This window comes from Sinocyclocheilus anshuiensis, unplaced genomic scaffold, assembly GCF_001515605.1.
Source record: "Sinocyclocheilus anshuiensis isolate Anshui unplaced genomic scaffold, SAMN03320099.WGS_v1.1 scaffold379, whole genome shotgun sequence".
Taxonomy (NCBI): domain Eukaryota; kingdom Metazoa; phylum Chordata; class Actinopteri; order Cypriniformes; family Cyprinidae; genus Sinocyclocheilus; species Sinocyclocheilus anshuiensis.
In genome coordinates, this window is record NW_015552574.1 from 1,012,567 (window position 1) to 1,028,239 (window position 15,673).

General features: G+C 36.0%; 1 protein-coding gene and 1 pseudogene across 1 annotated transcript in view; one reads left to right on the forward strand and one right to left on the reverse strand.

The window, feature by feature from the left end:
• Nucleotides 1-6,305, reverse strand: part of LOC107665118 (zinc finger protein 180-like) — a 9,052-nt gene extending 2,747 nt beyond the window's left edge. Inside the window, exons 1-3 of the mRNA XM_016455876.1 lie at nt 5,742-6,305; nt 2,212-2,517; nt 372-515 (exon numbers count right to left, since the gene is read on the reverse strand). Coding sequence (XP_016311362.1) covers nt 372-515; nt 2,212-2,517; nt 5,742-6,063 — 772 coding nt within the window. The 5' untranslated portion in view covers nt 6,064-6,305. The remainder of the gene's footprint in view (nt 1-371; nt 516-2,211; nt 2,518-5,741) is intronic.
• A 6,718-nt stretch (nt 6,306-13,023) lies between these two features.
• LOC107665119 (perforin-1-like) overlaps nt 13,024-15,673 on the forward strand; it is a 9,255-nt pseudogene continuing 6,605 nt past the window's right edge.

Below are 15,673 nucleotides of genomic sequence, written 5' to 3' on the forward strand. Positions count from 1 at the left end.
ATATTGCCCTGTGGCCCAGTCTCCGAAGGGAGGGGATCATGCTCTGCTTCAGTATGTCACTGTACATGTTGGCATTCATGGTTCCCTCAATGAGCTGTAGCTCCCCAGTGCCGGCAGCACTCATGCAGCCCCAGACCATGACACTCCCACCACCATGCTTGACTGTAGGTAAGACAAACTTGTCTTTGTACTCCTCACCTGGTTGCCGCCACACGCTTGTCACCATTTGAACCAAGTAAGTTTATCTTGGTCTCATCAGACCACAGGACATGGTTCCAGTAATCCATGTCCTTAGTCTGCTTGTCTTCAGCAAACTGCAAACTGTTGAGCAAACTGCTTTCTTGTGCATCATCTTTAGAAGAGCACCGAGCCCGAGCTCAGCCCAGTGCGCTCCTCTTTACTGGTGGTGACCTCTTTGAACTGCCAGAGGTCACTGCACCACTTCTGCCCGAAGACTTTGTCCAGGATGGGCACCCAGTCCTGAGCCACTGCAATGACAGTCTGCTTGTCTGGTTCTGTTGGGAAAAAAAAAAAAAAAAAGAAAACATCATAGAGATGGAAATGAAAAATAATGACTTATTTTTCAAGTTTAATTATCTCCATTCATTTAAAATAAGTAGGGTTACACACTTAAGGAAATTGGAAACCAAATGACCTTTATCTGCTGATTTCGCATTAAAATATCCAGAGATGTTTTGTTGCAGTTCACTTGTACACGACATAAAATTCGATTTTAAAAGTGATTTTTTGCATTTGAAAGCAATAACTAGTTAGAATGAAATTTAATTGTTATAATAACTGAAAAACATGACCATATTTCAGTACAAACACCTGGGTCTTATTCAATAATTACCTGCAATGCAGGCGCTATCAATCTGAAAAAAAGACGTTTATTGTGAGCCGAATCGTTGGCCTGGTCTGCTTTGTTTTTGCATAACAGTTTAAAAATAGAAGTCTGAATGAAACCCAAAGAACAGATGGAAAAACAATAAAGTACTTTTGTTTCTGGTCTGTCCGCCACTGAACAATAAACTGAGGCGTGCCAATATAATGCGTTAATAAAAGGGGAAATGAAATGTTCGTATAATATTACCTTTGAACATTGGGTATATTATATTGAATACTCAGCATTTTACATCAGCTTTTTAACATTAGCTCCACACCAGCCATATTTAAATGAACTCAAGAGTAATTTTTTAGCACAGACATGCCTTCTATGAAAAATCTGATTGCATCTTATTCTCAAAAGCCTGCTACAATTGATTTCTGCCCATGGAAAGTGGGCACTAAACAGAATTTTATTTAAAAGTAATGTTTGTGTACATTTTTATTGATCGTAGGAGCCAATCAAACGATGGACAACAGTTGCATTTCCAGCCTGATACCCAACGACAGATACAGGAACATTGAGAACTTCATTCAGAGACGTTTCAGGTTCCAGGTTCCAGGTAGAGGAATGATATAGTTACAGTTAAGTAAGCCATATCACGATAGTCTGAACCCTCCACAACTTAGTACTCAGAATCAGCCTGAAAGTTAGGGAACTGCATCAAACAAATAGGATTAGATAGGATTACAGTTACCTGATTTTCATAATTCGTTTAGTGAACCGATCCCTAAAGCAACACGGACAGCGCATGCAAATAAACAATGTTATCAGTGGGCACAATTCATTGGGAGTAAATTCTTTCCACAAAAAGAAGTGATTATATCCAACTTTACACTACCAGGGTCAGTAGGTTTTATTTAGTTATTTTTTTATTTAAGAAATTAATACTTTTATTCAGGAGGGATGCATTCAACTGATTAAGGGTGACACTAAAGATTTTATGTTACAAAAAAAATCTACTTCAAATAAAGAAAATGTAAAGGTTTTCACAAAAAATTAAGCAGCACAACTGTTTTCAGCATTGATAATATAATATTTATATGTAAAATAATAAACACTGAAGACTGGAGTAATAATGCTGAAAATTCAGCTTTGCATCACAGGAATAAATTACATTTTAAAATATTTTAAAATTAAAAATTGTAATTGTTTACATTTAATAATATTTTGTAATATTACTGTTTATAGGCTACTGTATTTTTGATCAAATAAATGTAGCCTGGGTGAGCATTCTTCAAAAGCATCTTACAGACCCCAAACCTTTGAACGGTAGTGTACATGCATTCTAATTATCAACTACTAGACAATAAAACAGTTTGTACCATTTGTGGTTTCAGTTTTTTCCCACTCTTTTTTGTGCGATTGGTCCTGCAGGCCTTTCGACTCTTGCTTTTCCGCTTTGGAACTGCTAGGAGAGGCAGAGTCGTTTTCGCGGTCCTCCGTTTCCACAGCAAGCACATCACTGTCCTCCACTATGTTCTTGTCCTGTAACTGCTCTTTTAATATCTGGTTTTCCTGCTCCTTCTTGGTGAACTCCGAGAGCAGGTCGTCAAAGCTGTCTTCCACGATTTTAGTCAGCTCACAAACAGCGAATTCCAGCACATGTTCCATAACAGATTTTAACTGACCTGAAAATGGAGACATTATGATATATTTACTCAGAAAAATCCATCTGTAAAGTTCTTGTGACACAAACAGGTAGTTATAGCCTGTAGGTTCTCTAATCACTCTCTGCACCATCTACACACTGCAGAGAAAGGCACAAAATAAAGCCGCTGGCTGACATTTATGAGAACACACCAATTTGCATCGCTCCCTACTTTCTGCAAGAAATTTTCAGATTTAAAGTCTCAATTATGCCATGTCAAGATCTGAATCAATCTAAGAAAAATGCCACTACGAATGCGTATCTGTTGATGCAGAAATGGAACTGATGGACTGTATAAAATTGAATGGTGTATTTTAAGCCTGACCTATAATAACATTTGCATACTACCATATTGTATGTACAAACTTATGATGGTCACATTAGGAAGCTTACACTGCAAAACCAAGTACATCGATTTTTACTAAAAACCCTGCAAAACTGATGCATTTATTAAGAACAAAAATTAATGTACAGATATAATAATTCTTTTTAGCATGTTCACAAACTGAGCAAATTGATCCTTTTTTAAATTTAAACCCAACGTAACACGAAACAGTCAAATTATCAACAGACTGTCAAAGCATTTCAGTTTGAGGTTTTAAAAGGTTTAGGCATCTCCAAAAATCTGTATTTTAGGACAGAAGAGGAATCGTTAGTAATCTCAACATAATTACCTAAGCACTTCTTATAGTGACAGGGTATACGTGGCTTGTATTCAAATCAGAAGTGCTGCAGGTCTGAATTTTGATTTGGACGCTTATCTTGGAACTTGTATGAAATGCACCTTCCTGCAGAAATACAGCCTTTAAAATGCACCGCATGTAGTCCTCTGCATTCCTCCGACTGTACACAGCCCATTTTTATCAGACAACTGAAAGACCACATCTAGAAGTGCCTAAATGCCTTAGCCTACTGTCGAAGCATAAAATACACAATGAACAATATTAACATCTAATTGTCAAAGATATTATATACTAACAGAAGTAAAAAGTGGTCAAGTTTTCCCACTAAAGTTATAATAAAATAAATATCTAGCAAATATACATATGTACACAAATATATAGATTTTAGAGGCAAATTTTGAGTTCCTAAAAATGGTGTAAAATCTTTCACTGGAGCAGATGCACCATAGAAAGTAAAAAAAAATTAATAAAAAAAAAACTAGTGATGTTGGAAAATGTCTGATATTGTAAATATTCGTTCTTCAATCTTAAACTATGTAATTTACAACCTGGCTCACTAATGAAAATGTGCAACACTTGCTAGGCAATATGAAATGCCATTCACTAGCCTACTGTCGAAGCATAAAATACACAATGAACAATATTAACATCTAATTGTCAAAGATATTATATACTAACAGAAGTAAAAAGTGGTCAAGTTTTCCCACTAAAGTTATAATAAAATAAATATCTAGCAAATATACATATGTACACAAATATATAGATTTTAGAGGCAAATTTTGAGTTCCTAAAAATGGTGTAAATTTTTTGCGCTTCTCATCAGTGAACAACGGCTCTGTGTAGTTAATGCTGCTCAATGTGAAAGCACGCAGTGACTTTATCCTTTCGCAATTGATTTGATATTTAAAGCAAATAAAATGTAAAAAAAAAATTTTTTTTTTCGCAATGTGTCTTTATATTTTGCCAGAAATATAGGGCTTTCTTTACAGTTTTCCTTTTCATAAATATTTTATTGCTACATATGTATATATAGCTATAATTTCACTCCATTAATTTTGAGAGAAAATGATAGCATACAATGCAGAACATTTTTTAACAATTGTTTTTACAGATAATATCACAAGTGTGCATTGCTGAAAGCCTCTCACAATGGCCCCAATGGGCCATCCTTACTGTTGAGCCTTAGTGCTGACTTTAAGAAAGCTGCAATTGAAAATAATATCGATTTACCTATTCAAATACAATTTTTGAAGCATATGTAACTTCCATGATGACTTAAATGAATCAAGATCAGATATTCTCATTCAATTTTAGTGGTGCATCTATTGCAAACGAATTAAATGGTGCATTTTTGAAAAAAAACTCTTTGTGTGCATGTTGACACGCCAAGCTATGACATCAAAGCGGATCATTGGGCTCCTTTGTGATTTGGCTGCAGTCTCTGCTTAGGATGAAGACTCTCATGATACTCCCCCCTGAAAACCCAACCATGGATACCCTCCGCAGAGTCTGGTAGGTGTGGCTTCTTCTAACCACCTCCATTGGCCAAAATGCAAGGCAAAGGCACACTCCCCATGGCTACCATCACCGCAGTATGGAAAGCAGCGCTAAGGAGCAGCTCAACGACAGAAGCGTCATCACCCAAACCAGCCATTGGCAGCAGTCACAACAAGTCAGCCATACTCCAAACATTAAAAGATCTATGCATACATGCCCACACAGGCCTGAAGACTGCTGACTAAGATTCATTTCAAAGACCAGACATCAAAAACTTCCTTCAATCATACAATTCCACTCAACAAAGAAAAAACATTCAGACTAAAACAATGCGTTGTTTCTCTACAGTCTCCCATGCACAATTATGTAGACTTACACACTTCCTCCAACTGAGTAAATGATTGGTTTTAAAAAAAAGTGAGATCTGTGGACCAGTTTATCTTAATTACTATCTGAACTGAAGAAAATAAATAAGTTAAGACTTATAAATCAAACATGTATTCTAGTAGTTGTGTTTTGCATGGTAGATGGTTTGTAGTTGGTTTAAGATGCTCATTACTTGGTGCTAAATGACCATCTTGGACCAGCAAGAAAACAGTTGGTCAAGACGGTTTTAGGAACTAGTCAACCAGCTAATGACCAACTTAGACCACCTAGAAACCATCTACCATGTTCAAAAAACAGAGTTACCATCTAAAGCTGGATTTTCCATCAGGGCTTGGTTTGGGTTTAACTACAGGGTCATTCCTGCCACGTTTCTAAAATACAAGGGCGTTTAACCAAAATAAGGGAATTGAAATCCATGGGTGCAAAAGCAGACCAAGTTTATTACGACTTCCTCCTTCCGTTCAAAATGGTGCATACCCTTGTTTTCATAAACCTCGCCACTGCGCACCAAGCCATCGAGTCACATTTGCATTGTAAACACGAGCGTTTCAATAACACGGATTATTGAACAAGATACCCAACACGTTTTCTTCATTTCCATTCAATGAAAACATGGTTTGCACTCAAATAGCCTTACCAACTGCTCGCGCTTTCTGGTCACGCCTGAGCGTTTCAGATTGAACGCCACATTCAGGGCTTTGACTGGGGGCGTGTTGCTTTGTTTCATCGTTCTTGTCTGTTTTTCTCTTAGACGCATTGCTATTCCCGTTCCCTCCACGAGACTGAAGGGTCGCCCTTAAACGCTGATTTTCTTGCTCTTTGGTGGCCGTTTCCAATAGCATTGAATTCAACGTGGCCCCAACAGTCTTGGTGATTTCCTGAACGGCGAGCTGCACTACCTGTTCCAGTGCGGACTCCAGCTGACCTTGGAAAAACGAAATGTAAAGGGCACCGTTCATGTTTACGACCGCTCCGTTGGAAGACCTCTTTCATTCTTCCTCTTCCCACCTACCAAAGTAGTGTTAAATATACAGAAGTCCCCCAGAACAACTGCCTAGAAACGAAGTTACCCCTTTCTCGCGAAACGCATCGTGGAGGTATACACCCCTCAGTATGCAATACCGTACTCCACTTCGTCAAGACGCATTAGGAAAGTCCAAGTAGTCCACAAGCGCATTAAGGATCTTCCCTCAGACGACCACTACGCCATTTTGCCCTAAATATGAAAACGGCTTGCGCACATAACCCAGAAATGAGCGGTAGGAAACACCTCAGATCAAAACGCGGCTTTGGCTTTCGATACAAGTAATTTAACCGAGCTGTTTGCGGGTTTTTGTATGCGACGTCGCAGGCGAGTAGCGCGCATAAATGAGCCGATTCATTTCAACTCTAAAGTAGATTATAGCCACTCAGTTATTGCCAGTTATATCCAGTTACGCACTACTTTTGTCTAGGGTATTATTTAGATTTTATTGCATAAGGACTGCCACTTGTAACAAAACGTTTATAGTGCGCTCTTCTAGTTTAATTACGGTAAAACCGCCGCTGCATTAATTAAGAGGAAGGCGGGGCGAGATTTACGCTAGATTACAGATGCAAAGGCATGTGTGGCACGATGAAATTTGGCTGCCAGGGTGTGTATATATCTATATGTGTGTGTGGCATCTTTTATTTTATTATTGTTATTTATTTTTTTTACATACATTTGGTGTTTAGTGCATGTGAAATTTAAAAGTAATTATTCATTCTATTGACTACGCCCACAAAAAGCATATAAACACACGTTTTCAGTTATTGGTGCCATTGTAAAAAAATCACTCCTTCATTAATTTCACAAGTGAAAGATGTCTAAATAAATGTCATGTTAAAGGGTTAGTTCCCCAAAAAATTTAAATTTACCCGCAAGTTGTTCCCAATCTGTATGAGTTTCTTTCTTCTGTTGACTACAAAAGAACATGTTTTGAAAAATGTTGATAACCAAACAGTTGACGGTAGTCATTGACGTCCATATGAATACTATGTAAGTCAATGGCCACCATCAACTGTTTGGTTACCAACAGTTGTTTAAAATATCTTCTTTAGTGTTCAACACAAAAAAAAAGAACAACAGAAGGTTTGGAACAAGTGGAGGGTGAGTACATGATGACGAATTTAAAAGTAATTATTCATTCTATTGACCACGCCCACAAAAAGCATATAAACACACGTTTTCAGTTATTGGTGCCATTGTAAAAAAATCACTCCTTCATTCATTTCACAAGTGAAAGATGTCTAAATAAATGTCATGTTAAAGGGTTAGTTCCCCAAAAAATTTAAATTTACCCGCAAGTTGTTCCCAATCTGTATGAGTTTCTTTCTTCTGTTGACTACAAAAGAACATGTTTTGAAAAATGTTGATAACCAAACAGTTGACGGTAGTCATTGACGTCCATATGAATACTATGTAAGTCAATGGCCACCATCAACTGTTTGGTTACCAACAGTTGTTTAAAATATCTTCTTTAGTGTTCAACACAAAAAAAAAGAACAACAGAAGGTTTGGAACAAGTGGAGGGTGAGTACATGATGACGGAATGTTCGCTTTTGGTTGAACTTTCTCCAAGCAAACAAAACAAAAACTTATTAGACTACTAATATGACTGCAGTCTTCATCTCCTGTGACTGTACATAATTAAAAAAAAATAAAAAATTCAGGAGTGCTGTTTATTTCATTATGTGTAAAACTGTTTTTGTTTTTTTTTATGATGACATCTGTTGAGTTTTTGAAGTTGTAAAACAGCAGGAAAAGAACTTCTCCGTAGTGTGTGCGATCTGTGGCCACAAATATACCACAGCCCCGGTTCCTGTTACTATCAGCAGAGGAAGAAGACTGTGGCACTCACACTAACACAGTATTATTAAACTGGTAGTGTATTGGGGCAAAGAGAGACACACAAGTAATTTTAGGTATTTTCTGAAGATAAAAAGTGCTCGTACACAAGACCATAGTTGATTGTTTTAAGGTTAAAGATCGTAATTACTTAATTATTCAATTATTCATTCATTTTGAACCGATGATTTTATCTATAGTGAGCTTTTGAGAAAACTGATCCCCCATCAAGGAGACAGTTTTCTATAATACTATAAAATAATTATTTCTTTATTGTTGGAAGAATTCAGTTTTCACATTGCTTTTTTGTTAGGTCCCATTCAGTCAATATTCAGCTATTAATCTTACTTTTATTCAAGGATTAAAGTTCATTGCAACTTGTGAAGTGAGTGTTCAGAAGTGCAAATGACAGCACAAATCAATATCATACAGTTATTTATAGATACAAACATTCAAATTTGAATAAGAATTGCCAGCTGTATTCAATTAGAAATAATGCAGTTTACATGTCGAGACTATGTTTGAAAATACAATAAAAGTTTGGTTTTGTCATTTTCTGTTAGGAAAGCTTCTGCGATGCCTAACAGTTGCAGCACTTAACAACTTCATGCAAACCAAAAATTGCTATTTTAAATATGTATTAATATATTTAAGTACTTACACTGAATTAAATGATTCAGAATATTCAAGAGATCTTTCAATATAGATAATTTAAAAATGGACAAATTAAGGATATAGAACTATATAGGCTAGCTATTAATTTTTAAAATAATAATTTTTTTTGTGTGCATGTTTTCTGAGGTTGTCATTGTCTTGTAGATGTAGACACTAAGCTTGTGAGTAAAATAATATATGGCTCGTTACTATTGTACTACGTGAAGTGGTCATGGATAAGCAGACATGTAAGCAGAGCATTCACCATGATAATACTATATATCACTATTTAAATAACACATTCTGTTTCAAAGTCTGCCTTAATTATGTATCTTGTAAGTTACTCAACTAATTACAATGCTCTAATCACAGCACACAGTTTTCAAACACCAGGGGGTGCAGTATGATAACTGTATCGAATAAAGCGTGTTTAATAGTGTTATCCTTTTTGGCATAATAGCTAAACTAATTGCATTCAACTTTTCAGTGGAGAACAATAGAATAAAACAATACCTTGATTAATAAAAAAAAAAACTTAATTAGGAATCATATAAACAATTAGGCTATGAAAAAAAGCATAAATACAGCTGCTATACAGTTTTAGGTTAAAAGGGTAATATGATGCTGCTAAAAAGAACATTATTTTGTGTATTTGGTGTAATGAAATGTGTTTATGCGGTTTAAAGTAAAAAAAAAACACATTATTTTCCACATACTGTACATTATTGTTTCTCCTCTATGCCCCGGTGAGGAAGCACAATGTGACAATTACAAGTTCAGCCAGGTCTTCTGGTCTGCCAGGATCTTTAAATCATCATTTATTTCATTATTTCAAGGCAATGCAGTGCAGTTTTTATGCCAGTTGGTTGGTTTGGCCTGCTGTTCTAACACCAGAAAAGACCAGTTTGAAGATAAATCAAGTTGATGTTCATTTTACCTTGATGTTCCAAATAGGACAGTATTATGCAGTTTTTACAGCCGTGCGCTGAAATGACAAGAACATCACAGAAAAACACATTCAGACCACTCATCATGAATTAAACATGCAGAATATGTCACAAACTTTTTCACTAGTGCTGATACCTTGCTTTTTAAGTTTTCATTTATCAGGCAGTTCCTTAAAATGAAACCATTTAAACATAGACATATATTTGTGCCTGCCAGAATTGCAAGCAAGACAGCTAGACTTCTCAGAATATCTTACAAAAATGAATAATTGTAGTTTCCTGGCAGTAAAACTTGTGACAATGTTAATATTAGCTAGTTGTGGAGGGTGACTCAACCAAAAAGAATTTAAAACAGAAATGCAAATAAATCGAAGGACTGCAAACAAACATGGGGCGTGGTCCGCTGTACCGGAAGTGAAGAAAGGGGCGGCGGGAAAAAGGAGAAGGTATGTTCATTAGACACGGCCATTATTGTTAATTTGTCATAAAGCAGAAGTTTTTCTGTGGCTATCATCTGAGAGGCGACAAGACATCGAGCACTCCTCATTCATGCACTTGTGGATCCCATTGCAGAGGTGAATTAATGACAGGTGACGAGGTGCAATAAACACCCGCCCTTCATCCGCGCGCGTCGTACTATAACGAAAGCGCAGCGCATGAATATTAATATGTCCATATTGCTTCCTAACATTACGCAGGTATTCACGCCACCTATTTAATAAACATAAGCTCAATCCTTTCCCGTAGTAGAATTCGTAAATTCATCAGCAGTATGGTGCCTTCTCAGCCAATCGTTTAGTGCTACTGTTCGAACGCCTCGTTATTAATTATTCTCGTTAGTAATATTCATGAGCCTCAGGATACCAGCGGTATTCCACTATATGAGGCTGATATTATCTTATATATTTATTATATTATAAACATATCGTGATAGACCAGTCTGACTCATATGCTGTAATAACTGTGTTGTTATTAGCTTATGTTAGCTTAAGTTAGCTTATTAAATGCATTAACAACCCTAAGATTGTGATTTGGTACAACCCATAACATCATAAAGTTTATGCCATATGGCAGAGATTAATATTATAAGCCTGTTTTCTACCATTGTTCTATGTATTTTAATTTCTAAGATTAAAATAAATCAATAAAATAATAAAACAAAATTTCATGTTCAAGTTGGTCAGTGTATTCAGTGTTGACCAAAGCTCAGCTGTTTGGTTTAAAAGTGACTTGTGTTTGAGCTGTACTTCATTAATCGCTACACTACTATCAATAGGTAATTGTGGTAATTGCGTCTTTTTATCTCGCAATTCTGAGTGTACATCTCACAATTCAGACTTTGTTTCTTGCAATTCGGAGGAAAAAGTTAGAACTGTGAGATATAAACTCAGAATTGTGAAATATTAACTTGCAATTCTAAGAAAAAAAAGTCAGAATTGCAAGATATAAACTACGAATTCTGGTTAAAAAAGTCAGAATTGCTAGATATTAACTCGAAATTACATAATATAAATTCAGAACTGCAAGATATAAACTCAGAATTGTGTGATATAAATTTACAATTGTAAGATGTAAACTCAGAATTCTGAGAAAAAAGTCAGAATTGCGAGATATGAACTCAGAATTGCATGATAAATTCAAAATTGCAAGATGTAAACTTGGAATTCTAAGAAGAAATGTCAGAATTGTGAGTAATAAACTTGCAATTTCAAGGGGGAAAAAAAAGTCAAAAGTGTGAGAATATGCCAATTATTATTATCTTTTCCATAAAAAAACAGAATTGTGAGATGTAACCTGTCACACTAGCCTACGGAGAGGAGCGAGGAACGAGGAGACAAGGCGTAAACTCACACAATAGTCTTTTAACTCCAAAAGCCAAGGGATAACACTGGGCAGACAGGAACACAGGTAACACATGGGTTGACATACAATCTCAGACAAAGACAGAGAGCACAGACTTGAACTTAAATGCAAGGGATAATTAACAAACACAGGTGCACTGAATGACTAATAAACTAAACGGACAGGAACATGACCAAAAAAGGGAAAACATGAACAGAAACGGGCAAAGACACGACAAAACAGGTCCATGATCCTGACATAACCTCAGATTCACAGCTCTGAGAAAAAAGTAAGACTCACGAGCTATAAACTGAATCGTGAGATGTAAACGCAGAATTGCAAGAAAAACGTTTTGTGTGATGAGTATACAGTATTTCTTCAAAATCATAATTTTGTGTTCCACAGAGGAAAGCAAGTCTTGAGTTTGGTACGATACGAGGGTGAATGATGAAAATTCTGATTTTGGGTGTTATTAATTTACTTAAAATGAAAACATATTGGATGAAATAAAGTCAAATCAATAAAAATATGTATTGATAGCATCATTTAATAGAATAAAAACACAATCTCGTGTGTGCGTTTCACTTGTAAACCCCTGGGGTCCTGTGTCGCCTCTTGCCGGTACAGGGACTGCTTTAGCATTGAGATGCAGCTTGGCAGGCATTTAAGATAGACTGCAAGTTTCTTCCTTCGCTGCCACTGCACTCAGTGACCTGTACGTGGGTCATAAATTGCAGCACAGAATGCAAAACAACAAGCCCTCCTGCAGCAGCGCGCTCAACGCAGCCTAGCAATCAATTCAGTGGCATGTTAAAGAAATAGTTCAGCCAAAAATGAAATGTCTGTCATCATTTGCTCACCCTCAGGTCATCCCATATGATTTTACTCCTTCTTGTGGAACACAAACCAATATACTAACTTGACAAAGTAATATGACTTTGATTTTCGTTTCCTTTCATTCGCTTATTCATTTTCTTTACGTGATGAGCAGATGATACAGGTTTGAACTGACACAAGTGGATTTCTGGTGTGCCAGGATACTGTGGCCTTTTTGATAGCTGCTTGGATGAACACACACAAAAAAAAAAAAAAACACTGACTAGATGCGAAATAGAAAGTGGCCCTTGGCAAACTGAAAGTGAGCTTCAGAATAAATGAATCTAATCATATAAAGAGTTTTCACTGCTATGATCAATGCATGAAACCAGTATCCACACCTCATTGTTCTTGAGGATACAAGGGGAAAAAATGCTTACGTCTATAACACAATTTAGTTGAAGGTTTGTCAGAGCTTTCTTTCTTACTATTGAATGCAATTTATTGTTTTTAATTATTTAAAATCTTAATCTTATTTAATCCTCAATTTCATTTGGAAAAACTCAAGCAAGCTATTGTTTGGCTTCTCAAGTCTTAGCTCAAGAATTTTTGGACCAAGATTTGAGTGCACCCTGGGAACTTTCAAATAAATTTGTGCTGTAGATGTAGTACTATAATTACTGGTATGATAAGATATATGAACACTGTAATTGAATAAATGTGGTCCGATAAATGTGAGATTGTTGAAACTGAAGAGTCAAAGCCTAATCGTTCTCAAAAGCTTTGATGATATGATTAGAGAACCAGCAATTTACACACCATCTCTGCAGACATTGCAGACAAGAGGTGTGAAAAACCTCTGTTTCTCTCTAAAATTGTTTAGTCAGATATTTTTTGTGAATGCTGTTATGTTAAATACTTGCATCAACTGAAGTTGTTTAAGAATACACAAAGATCTTGGTATAATAACATCCTTAAAGGAATAGTTGACCCAAAAATGAACATTTATTCACTGTCCGGTCATCCAAGATGTGGATTGAGTTTTTTAATCATAACAGATCTGGAGTAATTTAGCATTACATCACTTGCTCACTAGTGGATCCTCTGCAGTGAATGGGTGCCGTCAGAATGAGAGTCCAAACAGCTGATAAAAACATCATAATAATCCACAAGTAACCCACACCACTCCAGACCATCAGTTTACATCTGGTGAAGTGAAAAGCTGCATGTTTTTTAAACTCTTGCTTCTGCCTACAAAATGAGTCTCCATTATATTGCTTTCTCCAGTGAAAAAGTCGTCTCGTCTGAATCAGGAGAGAAATATGCACAGATTAAGCACAGTTTGGTGTATTATCGTGATGTTTTTATCAGCTGTTTGGACTCTCATTCTAATGCCACCCATTCACTGCAGAGGATCCATTGGTTAGCAAGTAACGTTATGCTAATTTTTTCCAAATCTGTTCTGATGAAGAAACAAACTCATCTACATCTTGAATGGCCTGAGTGTGAGTACATTTTTTAGCAAATTTTCATTTTTTGGTGAACTGTTTCTTTAAACGTGAGATAAATGCAGAACAAAGCCCAAGTGTGCACAACAGTAATTGTATCGATCCCATTCACAGAGATTCAAAAATGTTTAGTAAATTTGCACAGTTATTATGAGGTTCAAAAATACAGTATAAGTGGTTGGTTCATTCTTCTAAAATCCCTGAGAACACAGAGTACCGAGACTGACCCTTTCCAATTGACTCGGTAGGAATTTTCATCCAAGTAAGATAAGAACCAATCAAGCACAGATCCAGAGATGCCAATCGCAGCCAGTGCAGAGGTCAACAGTCTGCAATTTAATGCATTAAACACAGCAGACAGAAGACTGAATCAAGACTGATATCAAATCTTGATTAGTATGACCCTGCCGTGTGAGCTTCACTAGTAGAAGACTATACGTCATGATTAATTTGCAGTAAGTGCACCTCATTGCCATTGAGAAATGCAGGTTGCAATACAAACCATAGCTTTAAAAGAGGGTTCTCTCCTGCTTACTGTTACATCTAGGATGCAGTTATGTTTTATTATTGCATCTCATACTGAAACAGTTTCTGTTATTTTGATGTTGCAGCACAAAATTAAACATCCATCAGGAAAAAAACAGTAGTAATAGTGAAGTGAAACTACAAAAGTATTGTTGATTTTATTGACTGCATGTTAATAGATGGCCTGAGAAGAGTGTGAATAAGTCTATTCCTCACAGGAATTTTTTTCTAACATTGGTGTTATTTAACAAAGTCATCTGCCCTTCCCTACCAAGGCTGTTAAGAAAAACGTCTCAACTAGGTAAATGTCAGCATGCTTTATTATTTGATTCATTAGTCATTTTGTGAATTGCTCGTAATTAATTTGACTGTAAATATATAAATGTATTTCTGTGTGTGCGATACGGTGTTGAATGAATGAATGTTAATCCTCATCTTTTTAAAACAGTGTTTTTAATTTATCAGATACTTTGAGTAGCTGCATCTTATTCATTTATTTGATGTGAAGGTTTCACCTCTCTTTTGTCTTAACGTTAAGCATTTTAATTTTATTATCCCCGTCTTTAGACTTTAGCTGAAAGTAATTTAATTGAATTGAAAATATAGGAAAAATAGCCACGTTTTTGTGCAGCTAAAGAGTGCCTGTTTATTTAGTAGGCATTTTTATGACAGATCACTATGCATTTTTTTACTTGCATCATAGTTTGGAGACACTTTAACTGAATATATGTTTATGATGGTTTTTCAAACCTTTTTATTTCCAGCTTCCCGCTTATATGTTTGAAATTTGTCTTGTAGTAGAACTTGTACTAAATCTAAAGATGATATTTGTAGCCTGCATCCTTCTAGAGATGATTTCATGTTTTTTACTCCTTTGGATGTCATGTAAAAACAGAGAATTGTAAAATGTAGTATGTCTATGCAAGCAGATCACCAGAGTTGGTATTTGACATATTTATTGTTTAATTATCTGTTTTTCGGTGTAGTTCAGTGATGGAAACTGCAATAATGTAGAAGTAATATATTTGTTGCACTCCAAATATCTAGTGGCTCTAATGCAGCATCATTTTGTACCTGAAAAAGTCGCAGAGATCCACCAACTGGCAAAACATTAGTATCTTATATGTGCTCTCAAATGTATGTGTAGATAAGTTTAAATATAAACACTGAACAAAATTATAAATGCAACACTTTTGTTTTTGCCCCCATTTGTCATGAGCTGACCCATGACTTTTTCTATGTACACAAAAGGCCTATTTCTCTCAAATATTGTTCACAAATCTGTCTAAATCTGTGTTAGTGAGCACTTCTCCTTTGCCGAGATAATCCATCCACCTCACAGGTGCGGCATATCAAGATGCTGATTAGACAGCATGATTATTGCACAGGTGTGCCTTAGGCTGGCCAC